The sequence below is a fragment of the Malus domestica genome, chromosome 10 (assembly GCF_042453785.1).
Source record: "Malus domestica chromosome 10, GDT2T_hap1".
NCBI lineage: Eukaryota > Viridiplantae > Streptophyta > Magnoliopsida > Rosales > Rosaceae > Malus > Malus domestica.
Genome location: NC_091670.1, coordinates 26451430 through 26468644, shown reverse-complemented (window position 1 = coordinate 26468644; position 17215 = coordinate 26451430). Strand labels below are relative to the sequence as shown.

The 17215-nt window shown below is 35.2% G+C and overlaps 1 protein-coding gene across 1 annotated transcript; it reads left to right on the top strand.

The window, feature by feature from the left end:
- The first annotated feature begins 3494 nt into the window (after nt 1-3494).
- Nucleotides 3495-4585, top strand: LOC108174272 (GEM-like protein 2). Its single transcript, XM_017334953.3, has 3 exons — nt 3495-3770; nt 3965-4233; nt 4310-4585. The coding sequence occupies exons 1-3, from the start codon at nt 3629-3631 to the stop codon at nt 4490-4492; spliced, it is 594 nt and encodes a 197-aa protein (XP_017190442.3). The 5' UTR covers nt 3495-3628; the 3' UTR covers nt 4493-4585.
- Nucleotides 4586-17215: the final 12630 nt, after the last annotated feature.

Here is a 17215-nt window from a genome sequence, read left to right as displayed (position 1 = left end):
AAACTCCCTAGCACAAAATCATATGAATTTGCATACTATTTTATTGCTCCAAAGCCATTAACACTGTTGGCGGTGTTGAGCGCATTTCCGAAGAAAGCTTTGTTGCTTTATTGTACATTTGTTAGTGCAAATTTAGGAATGGCTGTATCTAGATTTTTGAGATTAAATGTTGATCGGATTAGAATATCATTCCAAAGAGATTTTAATTTTTATGCATTTCTTATAGTTTTAGCCAAATTGGTCTCATGTTTGCTTACTAATGAAAACGCTCTTGCATTTGCAAGTGGTGTTGGAGACGAGGAGACACATAAGGGCCAAGAATGTAATAATAACCGATTGAGGAGTCCATTGTTCAAGGTGTATGTTTTTTAAATTGATGCTAAAGTGATTACAAATTATTTGCTTGGGTTAAGCAATTAATGAATGGAGTATCATACTTATAAGCAACCTAAGGAGTGCATGGGTCTAAATGGTAATGTTAGGGAGACTAACTATTTAGATCAAATTTTGTAAACTATATGACGTGGTTGTTGATGATTATATTATTACTTAAGTATTAACGTGTTTATTTTGTATTGGCAACACATCACATAGTTTGCAAATTTAGTCTAAAACTTTGGTGTGCCTAGCATTTATCTGGTCTAAATTTAGGAGCGTAGAAGGTAGAAGGTGGAGAAACCTATTTCTTTTGATGTATTTATGCACCTCATTTTTTGTTTATTCCCTTACGTACTAACTAATAAGTTAATAACGCATTGGATGCAAACCAGCTAATATTCCACTTTAATTTGTTTGAGCTAAAACCAACTCCGTTCTAGCAGGGCCGGTCCAGAGATTTTTGAGGTCCGGGGCGACGTAAAAAAAAGTGCCCTAACTTCATATAAGAAAATTATTTATTTTCACACATAAGACATCGAAAAAATTATACTTAGAAAAACACTTCAAACTCAATAATTTAGAAACACAGAAAGACTAATTTATTTTGTATTGAGAGAGGGAAACAAAAAAAACTTCGGGCTTACAAGTAGATAGATGATGAGTTTTGTTTTCCATTTGAACTTTGAATGTGTTTTTGAATAAATCGTGAGGTGTTTTTTTCTTATTTACTAACCTTGTCAATATGGGACTAAAAAATAATGATGTTTTCGAGTCTTTAATTGATATGTATTATTAATGAATGGGCACTAAATTAAACATTTTGATGACACGTCATATAATTTGCAAATTTGGTCTACGTATTATTCTTTGTTGAAGATTAGACTTGAATTCAAACGAATATTTAAAAATAACAACCCACATAGCTACTAGATAGTAACTAAAAATAAATTACCAACCAAACAAAAATTTGTAAAAATTGAAAAGAATAAACATGCACATAGCATTTCGAACTTAAGACCTCTTGTTAATTTTAAACAACAAAAATCATTGTTTCTAATTAAACTTCTTGATCCTTTAACCAAATTTTCTAAATTTATACTCTTATAAAAAGAAATTTGTAAAAAAAAGGAAAGTAAATAAGCACACATGGTGTTTTGAACCCAAGACCTCCTTATTATTTTCAAATGACAAACCACCATTTCTAGTTAAATTTCTGTGTCTTTGAAACAAATTTTATAAATTTATACTCTTATAAAAACATATATAAATATACCGCCCTAATAATTTTGGTACCCCTAATTTTTTTGGGCCCTGGACGGTCGTCCCTCCTGCACTGGGCCTGGGCCGGCCCTGCGTTCTAGAAACTCCAGCATAACAAAAAGTAATGCATGCTTTACAAAACCACGAACAACACTAACATAAGGATTAATTTTTTTCTTTACATCACAAGGATTAATTTAAGCCACTTCATTTGTTCTCTACAAATTCATGATATACAACCATATTTACTTCCATATATATGATGTATAGATTTCTGAAGAATCTAAACAAATTTATATTTGTTACAACGGATTTGAGTGCTTTGATCATTAGCGAAAGTACATATAAAAAACAATATCCAACAATATGCTTTACTAGATAAAAGTTGGCATATTTTTTTGGGATTTTTGAACATTAGTCCTTACAAAATATTAAAATTAAAAAAAAACCTGTTGCTAGATTAAATATTCAATTTAATCCCTTGAATAGTGCTTTTATCAAAATTTACATTCAATTTTTGTTATTTAATGTGTATTTTTATTTAATCTCTCCATATTAAATTTTAATTTTATTAATATGCACATATTTAGTTTTTAAATTATAAATGAACATAAATGACAAAATATTAAAAGACATTTGTGATACAAAAATATATAAATACATAAGTGTACAGAAATAACTATGCCGAAATATATAAAATTGACTTTTTTTGTACCGAAATATTTGTACCTACATGATTGTACCGAAATATATTATAATGAACCTAAATGTATGTACCGAAATGTATTATTGAATTAATGTACCTAAATGTCAATACCGAAATGTATGTACCAAAATGTACGTACATAAATGTCAATACCAAAATGTATGTACGTAAATAACAATACCGAAATGTATGTACCAAAATGTATGTACCTAAATGTATTTACCGAAATATAATATATTGAATTAATGTACCTAAAAGTCAATACTCTAATATGTGTACCAAAATGTACGTAACGAAATGCATTATATTGAATCAATGTAACTACATGTTTGTACCAATGGATATACTGAAATATTCAAATATATTAATGTACCTAAATGAAGAACATACAAAATTGTTATCGGAATATATATTATAAAAGAATTAGTTACCTAAATGTAAACATTAAAATATATTATGATGAATGAAATAAAAATTAAATTTAAATGTAATTGATACATTAAAATAAAAATAAATAAATAAATAAATAAAACATCAAAATATAACTAATAAATGATATGATTAAATGTACTAGGGACTAAAATTGGATTTTAATCTTACACAAGGTTAAAGTCTAAAACTCATCTTTTTTAAGGATTAAAATGAAGTTTTCTATATTTTTTTCCTTTTAAGTGCGACGGCATCTGAAGGTTTCCATCACCCATTCCTATGGCCCCCCAACCACCACCATTCATCGGCATCTCTTTTCTCTTCTCTTGTTATTGTGCACCGAGCTTGTCATATAAACCAAAAAAGAAAACAAATAAATACAAACCTGATCGCATCCACCACTCGACTCTCCACTCTCGCAACAATGAACATGAATAGTCCCTTTGAAGCTCAAGGCATAGCCCAGGCCAACAATCCTTATGTCCATTATTCATCTGTTCCAGCGACATCGAATTCTTCTACCAAGCGTTAGTGTTTCCATTGCTCCCTTGTTTCTGTACATTTCTCTTAAAAATTTCGTTTGCCTTCACCTATGAATATGAAGCATAACATCAATCCTTCATTTACGATCATGGTAACTAGTTAACCTTCATTTAAATAAATAAAGGAAAATTTATTTTCGGAATTTTTTGTGCTTTAGTTTTATCCATGCTTACAGAAGATACTTGGTTTTTTACATGTAAAGAGCTTATCAATTATAGTTTGTTGGGTTGGCATAATCCTTTTTTTTACGTTATTTCATTAAGTCTGAGAATGTGATTAGGAGATAAGTTGGAACTATTGCTTTTATTTTTAATGTTTTATTTTTACTTTTATTACTTTGTGCTGCAAGTTCGATGGCTAATATATATGGTTGAGGCATTGAGCCAGTGCGGTAAAAGGGTTGAAGTTGCCACCATAAGAGTAGAGGCCATGGCGGACAATGTCTGGGACCACTGTGAGTTTCCTCTTTGTGAACTCCTATGTTACTCCCTTGCTATAAAGTTAGAAGAAAATTTTCAATTTGTTAAGTTTACAATGTTGGTAGAACCTCCCTACAGAATTTCGAATTGATTGACCTTTATCGATCTTCGTTCGCATGTCATACAAGTAGCCTAGATCATAACAAATTTTGGAATTTTTTCATGACAGCGAGAATGTGTCCAAGTTTCACAGAAGCAGTGAAAGCAAGGCTAAATACCGGCACAAAGGTGCTTACTGCCGGAGGACAAGAAAAAGTATTCCAGGAGACATTTGAAAGAATTACAGGAGAGAAGCTCTTACATTCATATGTTTGCTATCTATCAACTTCTCATGGACCTGTGATTGGGATGCTGTACATCTCTAATGTACGAATAGCCTTCTGCAGTGATTTTTCACACTATTTGTCCCCAGGACATCCAACTTCCATGCATTACAAGGTAGATTTTCTACTGGACATATAATTCAAATTCTTAGGTTTATCTTTCCTCTAACAAGCTACTAAATCTCATGTAGGTGGTGGTGCAGCTTGATCAGTTAAGAACAGTAAATCCTTCAGCAAACATTTGGAACCCTTCAGAAAAGTATATACACTTTGTCACAAGAGATGGTCATGAATTCTGGTTCATGTGGTTCATATCCTATGACAAGGCCCTCGGTAATCTTAGCCGAGCTATACAGCTATCTCAGAATAAATGAAGGAAACGACTAAATAACTTGAGTTAATTCAGATATGTTACGATCTTACTCGACGTCTTCTTCTTGCACAGAAAGAAGTAACAGGAAAAGGTAACAAACAATATTCTATTCACACCTTCCTCCGCTTACAATCTCACTATTTATACATGTTGTACTAATTTCTAACTAACCAACCCTCCTTTCACCCAATTCCCAACTAATTCCCATTAATTCTCAACTAATCTTGCTACCTGTCAGAGACTCCTAACAATACCCCCCCCCCTTGAAACCAAGCTTTCATTTCACACTCCAAAAGAAAAAATTTAGTAAGGAATTCAAAGATGAACTATTTTTGGAAACTTTAGTTTCAACTCATGATAATTCTCCCAAGTTGCATCATCCTTTGAGTGGTTTTGCCATTGGACAAATGCTTCTGTCGTTGCAATATTGCCCTTCTTCACCATTCGCCTAGCTAGGATGGCAACAGGTACATCTTGTAATATGCCAGTGTCTGTGAGAACAAGTAAAGCAATTGTGGTTTGCACTTTTTGCCCATATGCTTCTTCAAGCACGATACATGGAATACAGGGTGTAACTTAGAATGATCTGGGAGTTGGATCTTGTAAGCCACATTGCCCACCTTGGCTAGGACTTGAAATGGCCCATAAAAACGAGGTTACAGCTTGTGGAAAGGGTGTGTAGCCAGTGATTTATGTTGGTAAGGTACTAATCTGAGATAAATCCAATCTCCTACCTCGAAGACTCTCTTAGTTCTCTTCTTATCCGCCTAAACTTTCATCCTCCCTTGAGCTGCTGCCAAGTTATTCTTAAGTAAAGATAGGATGATGTCCCTCTCCTTCAATGATTGTTCGACTGAATCCACTTTGGTTGTGCCTGACTCATAAACAGGTACTAGAGGAGGAACATACCCATACACTACCTCAAATGGCATCATTTTAATGGTCGAATGGAAGCTGGTGTTGTAACTCCACTCAGCCCAAGACAGCCATAACACCCATTTTTTTTGTTGTAATGTGCAGAAACATCACAAGTAGGTTTCCAGGCACCTATTAAGAACCTCAGTTTGCCCATCCGTTTGTGGGTGATACCCCGAACTGAAACAAAGCTCAGAACCTTGCAACTTGAAAAAATTCTTTCCAAAACTTGCTCATGAACACCGGGTCTCAATCATTCACTATAGACTATGGCATCCCATGCAACTTGAATATGTTGTTAACAAAGTGTTGAGCCACTGTGGAAGCTATATAAAGATGACTTAATGCAGTAAAATGAGCATATTTCGATAGTCTGTCCACGACTACCCAAATCACCGTTTTACCCTTGCAAGGGGTAAGATTTGTGATGAAATCCATCGAGATATCAGACCATACCTTTCCTGGAATTGGTAATGGCTGCAGAAGACCAGGGGATGACAAATTCTCATACTTTTGCTGTTGACAAATGGCATAGCTTGCCACTTTACTCTTGATGTATTTCTTCATCCTTTCCCAATAGAACGCTCGGGAAATCCTTTTGTAAGTCTTTAGAAATCCTTCATGACCAGCTGCAGGGCTCGCATGTAACTCAACAAAAACCTTATCCCTCCAAGGACTAAGTGGACTCAAAACAATTTGATGTTTGTACTTTAAGAACCCATTGTCAATGTGGAATCTCAACATACTAATTGGAGCATCTACACCCTGAGATTGTAAGATTTGCTGTGATTTGGCCATAAGCCAGGTGTCCTTCTCATTATGCCATCGTAATTCATCTAACCAAGAAGAGTAAGGATACGAAATAGCACAGATGAAACCTGTGGCCTGCAAGCTATCAACTTCATAAGTTACCCTTGATAATGTATCTGCAGCTTGATTATCACAGCCTTTTTATATTGTATTTCATAATCAAACCCTAATAACTTGGTGACCCATTTATGTTGAAAAGGGGTATGGGCCTTACCTTCCAAGAAATACTTCAAACTGTGGTGATCAGTTTGAATAATGAAATGATTTCCCACCAAGTATGACTGCCATTTCTGTATTGCATGTATGATTGCCAACATCTCCCTTTCATAGGCTGAGAGAGCTTGGTTCCTTAGGCAAAGGGCCTTACTGGTAAATGCTATTGGTCTTCCTTCTTGTTGTAACACTACTCCAATACCGTACCCAGATGCATCACTTTCGATTACAAAGGGTTTGGTAAAATCTAGTAGAGCCAAAACTTGTGGTGAAAGGATTGCTTGTTTAAGATTATTAAAGGCTGCAGTAGCCTCACTTAACCATTTGAATCCATCCTTCTTCGTGAGGGCAGTAAGGGGGCTCACTATTTTCCAAACTGAGGTATGAACTTTCGATAGTAACCTGTCAATCCAAGGAATCCCCTTAGTGCTTTGACCGATATAGGTATAGGTCATCAAGCTATTGCTTCCAACTTCGTGGGATCTGCAAATACACTATACTTAAACACTATATACCCCAAGTATTCCACTTGATCCTTGTCAAATGCACATTTCGAGATTTTCATAAATAAAGAATGTTGATGCAATGTCTCCATAACCACTCTCAAATGCTGCAAATGTGAAGACCAAGAGGTGTTATAGACTAAAATATCATCAAAGAATACTAGAATGAATTTCCCTAAGTAGGGTCGAAATATGTCATACATGAGACATTGGAAGGTGGCTGGAGCGTTTGTAAGACCAAAGGGAATGACCAAAAATTCATAATGGCCATCATGTGTTCTAAAGGCTGTTTTTTTTTTCCACATCTTAAGGGTGCATTCTTATTTGGTGATAACCTACCTTTAAATCTAACTTTGAGAAAAATTGTGCACCAAATAACTCATCAAGTAGTTCATCAATAAAAGGAATAGGGAACTTATCTTTGACTGTGATATTATTAAGCCCTCTATAATCCATGCACATCCTCCACGTCCCCTCCTTCTTTTGAACTAGGATCACAAAAGAAGAATAAGGGTTGTTACTTACCCTTATGAACCCAGCTGCTAAAAGCTCATGCACACACTTTTCAAATTTAGTTTTCTACACAGGACCATACCTATAAAGCCTGCTATTTGGTGGAACACTGCCCTCTACCAAAGGAATTCTGTGGTCTTGACTTCGATGAGGAGGAAGAGCACTTGGTGTTAGAAATATGCCTTCAAACTTGGCCAACAATTCCTTCAATTCTAGCTGCTATTGATCTGTGAGATTCTCAGAAATAGAGTTGGCAGTATGTGATGCCATGTGCTGCACATTGGGTTCAATTTCCAATTGATAAAGTACTACACCTATGGTGGTTTCTTATTGTAACAATTTTTGCATTTGTAAAGCTGAAATATCCTCAAAACTGTTACTAACATTAGCATTATTTGTAAAGCTGAATAGGACCAAGCGTTCGCAGCCATTGGATCCCTAATACAATGTCACACACCCCCCCCCAATGGAATACATACAAATCTGTAAAGAAGTGGAAGTCTTAAATCTTAACAGAAGCATGAGCTAAAGTGCCTTGAGTAGCTACTTTCCCTCTATCGGCAATCTTCACTTTAAACAAGTGCTTAGTATCCAATTGTTTTCGTAGCCTTTTTACCAATCCCACATCCACAAAGTTATGGGAACTACCAAAATCAATTAGTATAGTGGTTGGACAATTCTTGATCGAACCACAGACTATCATAGTATTGATGGAAGGGGGCAGGAGTACCAAATAATGCACAGGCAGTTATTTCAGGTTCTTCAGTTTCTAACTCTTCATTCTCCTCACATATAATATCTTGCACATCAATTAACAACAATTGCTTTTTCTCACAAGTATGACCCCTAACATATTTCTCCTTACAATGAAAACAAAGACCATATCTTCGACAATGATCTACTTCTTCAGGTGTCATCCTCCTAAAATTACTAGGTTTCATCCAAGTCTCAAATGGTGAATTAGAATTGACAAATTGCAGTGGATATAAAAAATTAGGTTGAATTGAAGAGGTTTTAGAAAGAGTTTTCACCTTAAGATTTGCAATGTTAGCATCCAACTGCTGAGCAAAAAAAGTAGCTTCCAGCACATCTCGAGGCCTTAGAATCTTCACATCGTGTCGTAGCTCTGGTTTCAAACCTCCCACAAAGCACGATTTCAACAGTGCAAGACTGATGTCTGTCGTCCGATTGGCCAGTCGCCGGAATTCTATCACATAATCTCTCAAAGTCCCTGTTTGCTTCAAATTAACCAAACTTTATGCAGAATCGTCTAACTCTAAATGACCAAATTCCTGGCATAAGACCTGTGTCAAATCATGCCAATCTGAGTAGTTTTCCAAACATCTTGCCCATTTGAACCACGGCAGTGCATCTCCTTCCATGTGAAATGATGCCATCTTGACTTTCTTGGATTCTTCGATATTGAAAAAGTCGAAGTAGTGCTCCGCCTTGTAAACCCACTCCATTGGATCATCGGACTCATTAAATCTTGGAAAATCCATCTTTAAAAATGAAGGCCGAGAGAGATTATTAAAGTTCTACCCCGAATCTTGACAATTAGGGTCAAGGTGCAACCTTTCTTGAATCTGGGGATCGTTGTGTGTCGCCTCGGACGAATCGCCCATAATCCCGCAATTTAATCGTGTCATGATTAATTGCAGCTATAGCATCATTCGGTCCTAATTCAATTTGAGATCAGACTGAATCGATCGAAACACCTCATTCGATTTCTTGAATTCGTCGAACTTATCTTCCAAGCTTGATACTCTGGACTCCATAGATTTCCTCGAAGCTTGCTGCGTCATGTAACAAAGAAGGAGTGAGAGAGCGGAATGACTGGTTCGATACCAATTGTTACAATCTTACTCGAAGTCTTCTTCTTGCACAGAAAGAAGTAACAGGAAAAGGTAACAAACAATATTCTATTCACAACTATTTATACATGTTGTACTAATTTCTAACTAACCAACCCTCATTTCACCCAATTCCCAACTATTCCCACTAATTCTCAACTAATCTTGCCACCTGTCAGAGACTCCTAACAAGATAGATTGGAATGTAAAACGTTAACACCACTTTAAAGTGTAAGTACACTTTCCCATGATCTATTTTGCTCATATGCCATTTTCTACAACTTTTTATGAAAGCCTAACATTCCTAAAGTTAGTTGAAGCTTTATACACAAGACACAGAAAAACAAAATATCTTTAATCAACTCCCTAACAAGTATAATATTCATTTGGAAAAGCATTAATCTTGGGATCTTATAAAAAGTAAAGTTAGTTGAAGCCTAACATGCCTTTCTCCTTTTGCACATCCTTGTGTATTTCTGTCTCTTGATTCTGCTTTCATTTGTTTGATCCAAAAGCCAGAAATACAAAGGCATTTGTAAGAAGAGAAAAGAGGTGTGTGGAAAGTACTTTTCTTAATTTTTGCGACATCAACATCCCTTAAAAACAAGCAGAGTAAATCCCCAAATAACAGGTCTATATGGGATCTTATAAAAATGCACTAAGGAACAGAGAACATACTCTTCAAATTTAGCACCATGAAGATTTGAGTTCACTGCCCACAAATGAAAATCTGTAAGATACTCCCAATATGAACTTGAGGTACAACTCTCAAAGCTATATAATTAAGTGGAAAATGATATTCAATGTTTTCGGGTATTTCTACTAAAATGCTACAAGGCAATTCTGTAAAAACCACCATACAACACCTCCATAGCTATGGCGACAAGAAAGATGAGTTGCTAACATGGAATTCCATTTTGAATTTCTTGTGTTTTAAAGCATTCTTGTTCCAAGCTCCAGAGTCCCCGAACTACCAAATGTTCACAAGATACCATATGCTAGGTGTATATATAGCGCACCTAGCATATTTTCTTACAAATCTGGAATCCAAGGTATCTATTGCATCAAAACATACTGAAATTCTTGATGAACCACATGTACGACGGATGCCTGAGTACAACTATACCACTTTCAATAACGAAGATGGGTTCGTCACCTTATAAACTCCATTTCCGATGGGTCAGCTCATTTAGGTCGGCAGTGTCAATTTTAAAGAGCATTAGTCCAAGAGACGCACCTTACTCTCTCATGACCCAAAATTCCATTTAGACTCTCCTACAAAACGATACACAATAATCATCCTTCTTAAACAACTTGAACCCTCACTGTTCTACCATCATCATCATTAACATTGTTGTTGTCTTCGCCATCTACTCTCGTAATTGGCAATGGTTATTGTGGAGCCTAAAATAATCCCAAAAATTCTAGAGGCGACATGTGAAATTTTGCTCAAGAAAGACAAGATTACCCACATTAAATGGGCAGGCTCCTTAAATACTCCTACGCGCAGTTCACACCCTGAAGGTCTCAGCAGCTAAATACGACATGTCATTGGCAAAGAAAAGTCAAAGCATTAAAGATAAGGATTAATTACCCAAATCCTATCTTTAAACATTCCCCAATTGAAGATTGACTCCAATCAAGTAAGTAATCCTAATTTAAATCAATTAGGGATAATTACTCCATTATCTCAAGATATTATTTCCTATCTAATATCTTGAGAATATTTCTCCATAAACATTGGCTAATAGGATGCCGTCATGTGTAGGGTAAAACCCTAACACTATGACTAGCCCTCTCCTCCTATATATACCTCATATTCTACCAAATTTTAAAGGCTTTTGCTACCTTAAAAAGTCCTAAACATTTTACTCTTCTCAGAGAAACTAACTTAGGCATCAAAGATCCATTGGCCTAACCCCCCCCCCCACCTCGTGGGGCGTGAGGCTTATGTCTTTGATCAAAGATGTTGATAATTTTGCAGGTACATTTTTGTCAAGACTGAAGGCAGCGGAAATTTGCATTGACAGTTACCATCCAGAACACCTCTATTGCCAAGTCAAAAGCAAGGATAGTTGCTCCTCTGCTGCTGGGCAGTAGAGCCAAAGAAGTGCTCATTTGTAACAACTCCCAAGTCTCAAATCCCGCTTGGCTAGATTCATCACTCTCATGTTCAGGGACATGAATACTTTTCCAAGAGTTCGCTCTCAATGAGAACATCTTCATATACAAAACAGTCTCAAAATTCCTAGTAAGATCAGCTACTAAGAGCTTATAGTAGCCGACACATAACCCAAACCATAAATCAAAAATTGCTTTCCTAGAGTTCCGGATCTTTACATAGAATTGGGGTTTGGTATTTTGCGTACAAATCTTGTTGATGGGTTATAAAGATACTAGTCCCAATAACCATCAACAGATACCAATACAAGACCATTGCAAGAGCCCAATAGGTAAGTAAACTTAGGATGCTTGGAGGTCACGGTTTGAAAGGTATTTCTTACCGAAGAATCATCTCGAATGGTGGCACTTCCAAGCCAAGGGAATGGAGTGATTGAGAGGCAACGGAGACGAGATGCCTTTGACTGAGGGTTGGTGATGATAGAATGCTCACTATAATCTCCTCAGGAAGGTAGATGTACACTTGGAGTTTATTCGTAGTCGTCATTGGAATTGATGACACACAGGAAATGGGTTAGGGTTAGGGTTTAAGGTGGCAAGTAGAAATTTACGAAATAACCTACAAAATAAAACATAATCCCTATTAGACCCTCTAACAACTATAACATATCATATGGTTTCCCCTGGCCTTTTTTGAATCAGTGGTGGGGTTAACCACTGGGTTTTGATAATCTAATATTCCTTCTTGTTTGCCTCCGGTGGTTGTGTGAGGTTTGGGATGGGCTTTGATTCTGTGGTTAAAATGATTCATTATATTCTTAGCCCATATATATGTTGAATCCCACATCGGCTAAAGAGAAAGGAGAAAAACAATTTAAATAGAATTATTCCACTCTAACTAACACCGAGATTTTTTGTGATTAAACCCCACACTTGACAGATTGGGCATGTGGTAAATACCAAGTTAAGGACACTATCAGTGTTATTGGAAGTGGGCCCTTGGCACGTCTCTCTGATTATTCTCCAATATATTGCATGTCTTTTATGTATTAGGTGAAGATTTAGCCTAAGCCACAAAATGAGTTTTTTTTATAATAATTTGGTATTACACTTGTCATCTAAAAGTGAAGAGGATTTATGTTCAATTCTCGCCAAATGAGAATTTGAATTATGTTGTTGCTAACTCATTGTGAGACTTAGCCCACCTTCTCCTCCTTAGTGTAAATAATATAGTTTGTTCAAAAAAAAAATTAATAGGACCTAAATTCTCCCACGTATAAATGAGGAGGAATACTAACAGATTATAGGATTGATGGCATGATGGCATGATAAAGTTATTTAGATATACAACATTGACACACTCCTTAATATGGTAGGCCCACATTAATTGTACGATGATTTGAAAACCACCCCCAAATTAAACTTGATATTTAAAGTATAATCATTCTCCAACCTTTAATGTAGATAATATTGTTTGTTCAAAAAAAAAAAGTTAATCATTAATGGTTGGGAGACCAAATTTTGAAACCAAAATTTCTAAATCATATAACATGGTTGTTAACGATTGGTTTATTATTTAAGTGTTAATTAACATGCTTATTTTCTATTTGTGGGCCCTCGGCACGTCTCTCTGATAATTCTACAATATATTGCATGTCTTTTATGTATTAGGTGAAGATTTAGCCCAAGCCACATAATGAGTTTTTTATAATAATAATTTGGTATTACACTTGTCATCTAAAAGTGAAGAAGATTTAGGTTCGATTCTCACTAAAGGCGAATTTGAATTATATTATTACTAACTCATTGTGAGACTTAACTCACCCCCTCCTCCTTAGTGTAAATAATATCGTTTGTTAAAAAAAAATTAATAGGACATAAATCCTCCCACGTATAAATGAGGAGGAATACTAACAGATTATAGGATTGATGGCATGATGGCATGATAAAGTTATTTAGATATACAACATTGACACACTCTTTAATATGGTAGGTCCACATTAATTGTACGATGATTTGAAAACCACTCCCAAATTAAACTTGAGGTTTAAAGTATAATTATTGTTCACCCTTTAGTGTAAATAATATCGTTTGTTCAAAAAAAAAGTTAATCATTATTTTTTTTTGTTATATCATATATTATATTTTGAAAGTGGATTTAAGTTAAGCTACACAATAAAGGGTAATGGTTGGGAGACCAAATTTTGAAAGAAAATTTTCTAATTCATATAACGTGGTTGTTAACGATTGGTTTATTACTTAAGTGTTAATTAACATGTTTTTTTTTCTATTGTTGACACATCATATAGTTTACAAATTTGGTCTGCATAGTATTACTACACAATAAAATAATTATAATAATTAGACATCAAACTTGTCATCTATGTAAGTTAACCTAGAAACTTTTTATTTACAAGTCCAAATTTATATCGTAATGCTAAGACAATAAACTCTGTTGTTGAGTTTCACATTCTTTTAGGGTAATGCTAGAAGACCAAATTTTTAAAACAAATTTGCAAACTAAATGATGTGGTTGTAAATGATTGGATTATTAACTAATTGTTAACTAACATACTTATTTCTTATTAGTAACATTATTTTATTTACAAATTTAGTTTAAGAATTTGGTCTCAGTAGGTAGCATTATCCTTTCTTTTAAAAACATTTGTATTCGAGCAGTGTTATCTCGCTACTCTCAGACACATAGCAACGCGTGTGGACAATTGGGTTGTAATCTCCTTTCTTCATTTTCCCCCCGGTTTTTGGTGGAGGAAATGATTGACGTCAAGCTTCCCATTTGTCACTGTTGGGCATTTGTGTGTTATTGAAAATGACAAAGGTGGTGCTGGACACTTGCGGATATGGTGGCATCACAAAACAAATACACATGTAATGAGGGAAAAGGCTCGGTAGCAACCAAGTAGGGACGTCGAGCCTTTTGTTTGGCACATCGCTGTGAGGAGAAGAGGACTATAGGACCCCATATGTGCTTCATACCTTTGAGGCATTGAGAGTGATTGGTCCATATTAACTCATAATTGGCACGTATATATGGACCTCTGAAAATCTTGTAATTATCGATGCGAGATCATAATGGTGGTGCCAAACTCTCATTTCTGTTCCCTGATACCAATTATGCTTCAATTTCCTTTATGTTTAATTTTATTTTCTTTCCGCGGTTTCAACCCTTTTGTCAAATACAACGAGATAATAATGCACTACGACTAATCTATACATTAGAATATAAAAATCACGATTGCATTAAGTATAAATTCATATCGTAGAAAACTCCATATAGTACAAGAACCCTTGGAGGGTCGAATGTAGAGTTGTTGAAGTCTAATTCCCCAACACAAATCTTGCGTCATCTGATCCAATTGTTCTAAACCATTAGTTTAAAAACGAGTTAGGTACTTGTCGAAATGGATTAAAATTAAAATAGGTTATGGTGAAGAACTTGGAGGGAAAAAATGATAATCTGTTTTCATGCATGTATTAATTAATTAGAAGAGGAGATTTTGATAGTGTAATTGTGTAATACAATTTCACCATATTAACATTATTGGTGTAGGTCCTCAATTGACTTGAATGACAAACAAACAACCACTTAGAATGAATGGTTATCGACATTGTGTTTAGGCTGGCAAAAAATTGACAGTAAAAAGCCTCTGATGCAGACTAAACTGCTGGATGAAGTACAAGAAGACACAGATCGAGCAAATGGAAAAATAAAAAATAAAGGGGAGCACTCCATAACATAGAAGAGTGATTTAAATAGTATAGAACTATGAATATTCATCATAAATGGTGGGCTTGACTTGTATGTGGAGCCTTCCTCTACACTCTTTTAATGAATATATGAAACCCTAGTTCTTTTTGGGTAAATAAAATACTAATTACTTGAGTACTGCTTTGTTAATTTATGCTTAATCTCATTTTATTTGCTAATGACTAAGAAAATAAGAAACTGTCATCTATATGATGTGATATCAATTGGTGGAGAAGGATTACTAGGAAACTGTTAGAACTGTTGTAATATCCTATTGTGTATTGTTATGTACGTTATGTAGGAAAGTCAAAACACATAATACTATATGATTGGTTTGAAAATATACTGTTACAATAACATCATTTCAAAGTAAGTTTCTCTCTGTTTGTGACTGAAACATAACAAACTTTTCAATATATTGTTTGTCAGCAAATGAACCTAAACCTAGGTGTATTCTCTAGAATTGGATCCCCTCCTGAGCAAATGGTGGGAATCCTCATGACCACACAACACGGGCCGTTGGATTTTGATCCAACGGCTACAATTGTTATACTTTTAGAGGGACCCCCTGTTTGTAGTCGTTGGATCAAAATCCAACAGCTCGTATTGTGTGGTCACAAGGATCCCCATCAGTTGCTAAAGAGGGGATCCAATTCCATATTCTCTTTTTTTGGTCCCTCCCCTAGTTTCCTGCACCACATGGCAGAGCCATGAATTACAAATTGTCATGAATCGGGTGGTCATCGACCTTGAAAAACCTTTTATCTAGGAAGAGGAAGGTGAATAAGGCCTCTCCTCTCTCTACCTGTGTGTAATGGAAATCGAATGACACGTATTGACGATATATTTTTCAGTGTATCAGAAACACAACTTGATACTCCATGGTTAAAAACTTAAAACATAAATTTTCTACAAATCATATTATAACACTTAATATTTCTTTGTGTTGACACCCTCATCAAATCACACATGTCCACCTCCCTCCCTCCCACATGCAATGATGCAAATTCCCATAGCAGCCTTGGCCCCCTCCTTGCTCCCAACTAGATAAAAATAAAGAAATATCCAAATAAATTCGGAAAAACTCAGCGCGTAGGACAGGAAGCATGCGATTAGAACCAGCTATATCTGTGCAATATTAATACAATTTGCATATCTTGATGGATACTGTTGCCCACGAGACCATAACTATTCATCCGTTATAACTTGTATGACTGAGAAATAAACTGTGAGAGTGAGTTGGCTCAGATGAGTAATGTGCAAGCAGTGTGGCACAGTAGTGAGCAAGTTTTCTTACGCGTCATTCCAGCTGTACATCCCATGTATTCAGTGACTATATAGACGATGGGGCCTATTTGGCTCCAATTACGATTACATAATGTTACTAATTCATATGTTATTATATGAATGATGTCTTCAACTTAAGGTATAATTTAAATGTATACACTATATTAATATGAAGTGATAACATTAGTGTAGCAGTTGCGACGATGGACATTAAAAGTCACTTGTATGTACTAACTATTTTAAAATATGGATTTTTTGTTAAAATGATCTTTGAGATTATCATAACTCTTGAATTTGGTCTTTAAGATTTAAAATCGATAGAACTGGTCATTGATTTTGCCCACCGTCAATCATTTTGTTCTATCCGTGAAAAAAGCTCTGTTAAATGAGAAAAAAATGACAAAAATAACTCAATTTTTGTCAAATCATTTTGGATCATTGTATTGAGGATCTTTTTGTCATTTTGGTCTCTATTTAACAAAGATTTTTCATGGAATAACCAAAATGATTGACAGTAAACAAACTCTAGAACGATTTCAAATTCTCAAGGACCAAAGTGAGAAGTTATGCAAATCTTAGAAATCATTTTGACTAAAATGCCTTAAAATAATTTTAAAAAAATGACCCCTTTATTTCTCTCCATGTTTTGTTCAAATCTTTGATGCCACTCAACTCAATATTTTGCATCCCTTTATTTATGTTTTACTTGTAGTTTTGAAAGTGATAGACACTAGAGTTCG

Excerpts from the sequence above, each read along its gene's own strand:
- LOC108174272 (XM_017334953.3), top strand. The coding sequence starts at position 3,629 with ATGTTTTATTTTTACTTTTATTACTTTGTGCTGCAAGTTCGATGGCTA. Across the intron at positions 3,771-3,964 it reads GGACAATGTCTGGGACCACT|CGAGAATGTGTCCAAGTTTC; the intron begins GTGAGTTTCCTC and ends TTTTCATGACAG. Across the intron at positions 4,234-4,309 it reads CAACTTCCATGCATTACAAG|GTGGTGGTGCAGCTTGATCA; the intron begins GTAGATTTTCTA and ends AATCTCATGTAG.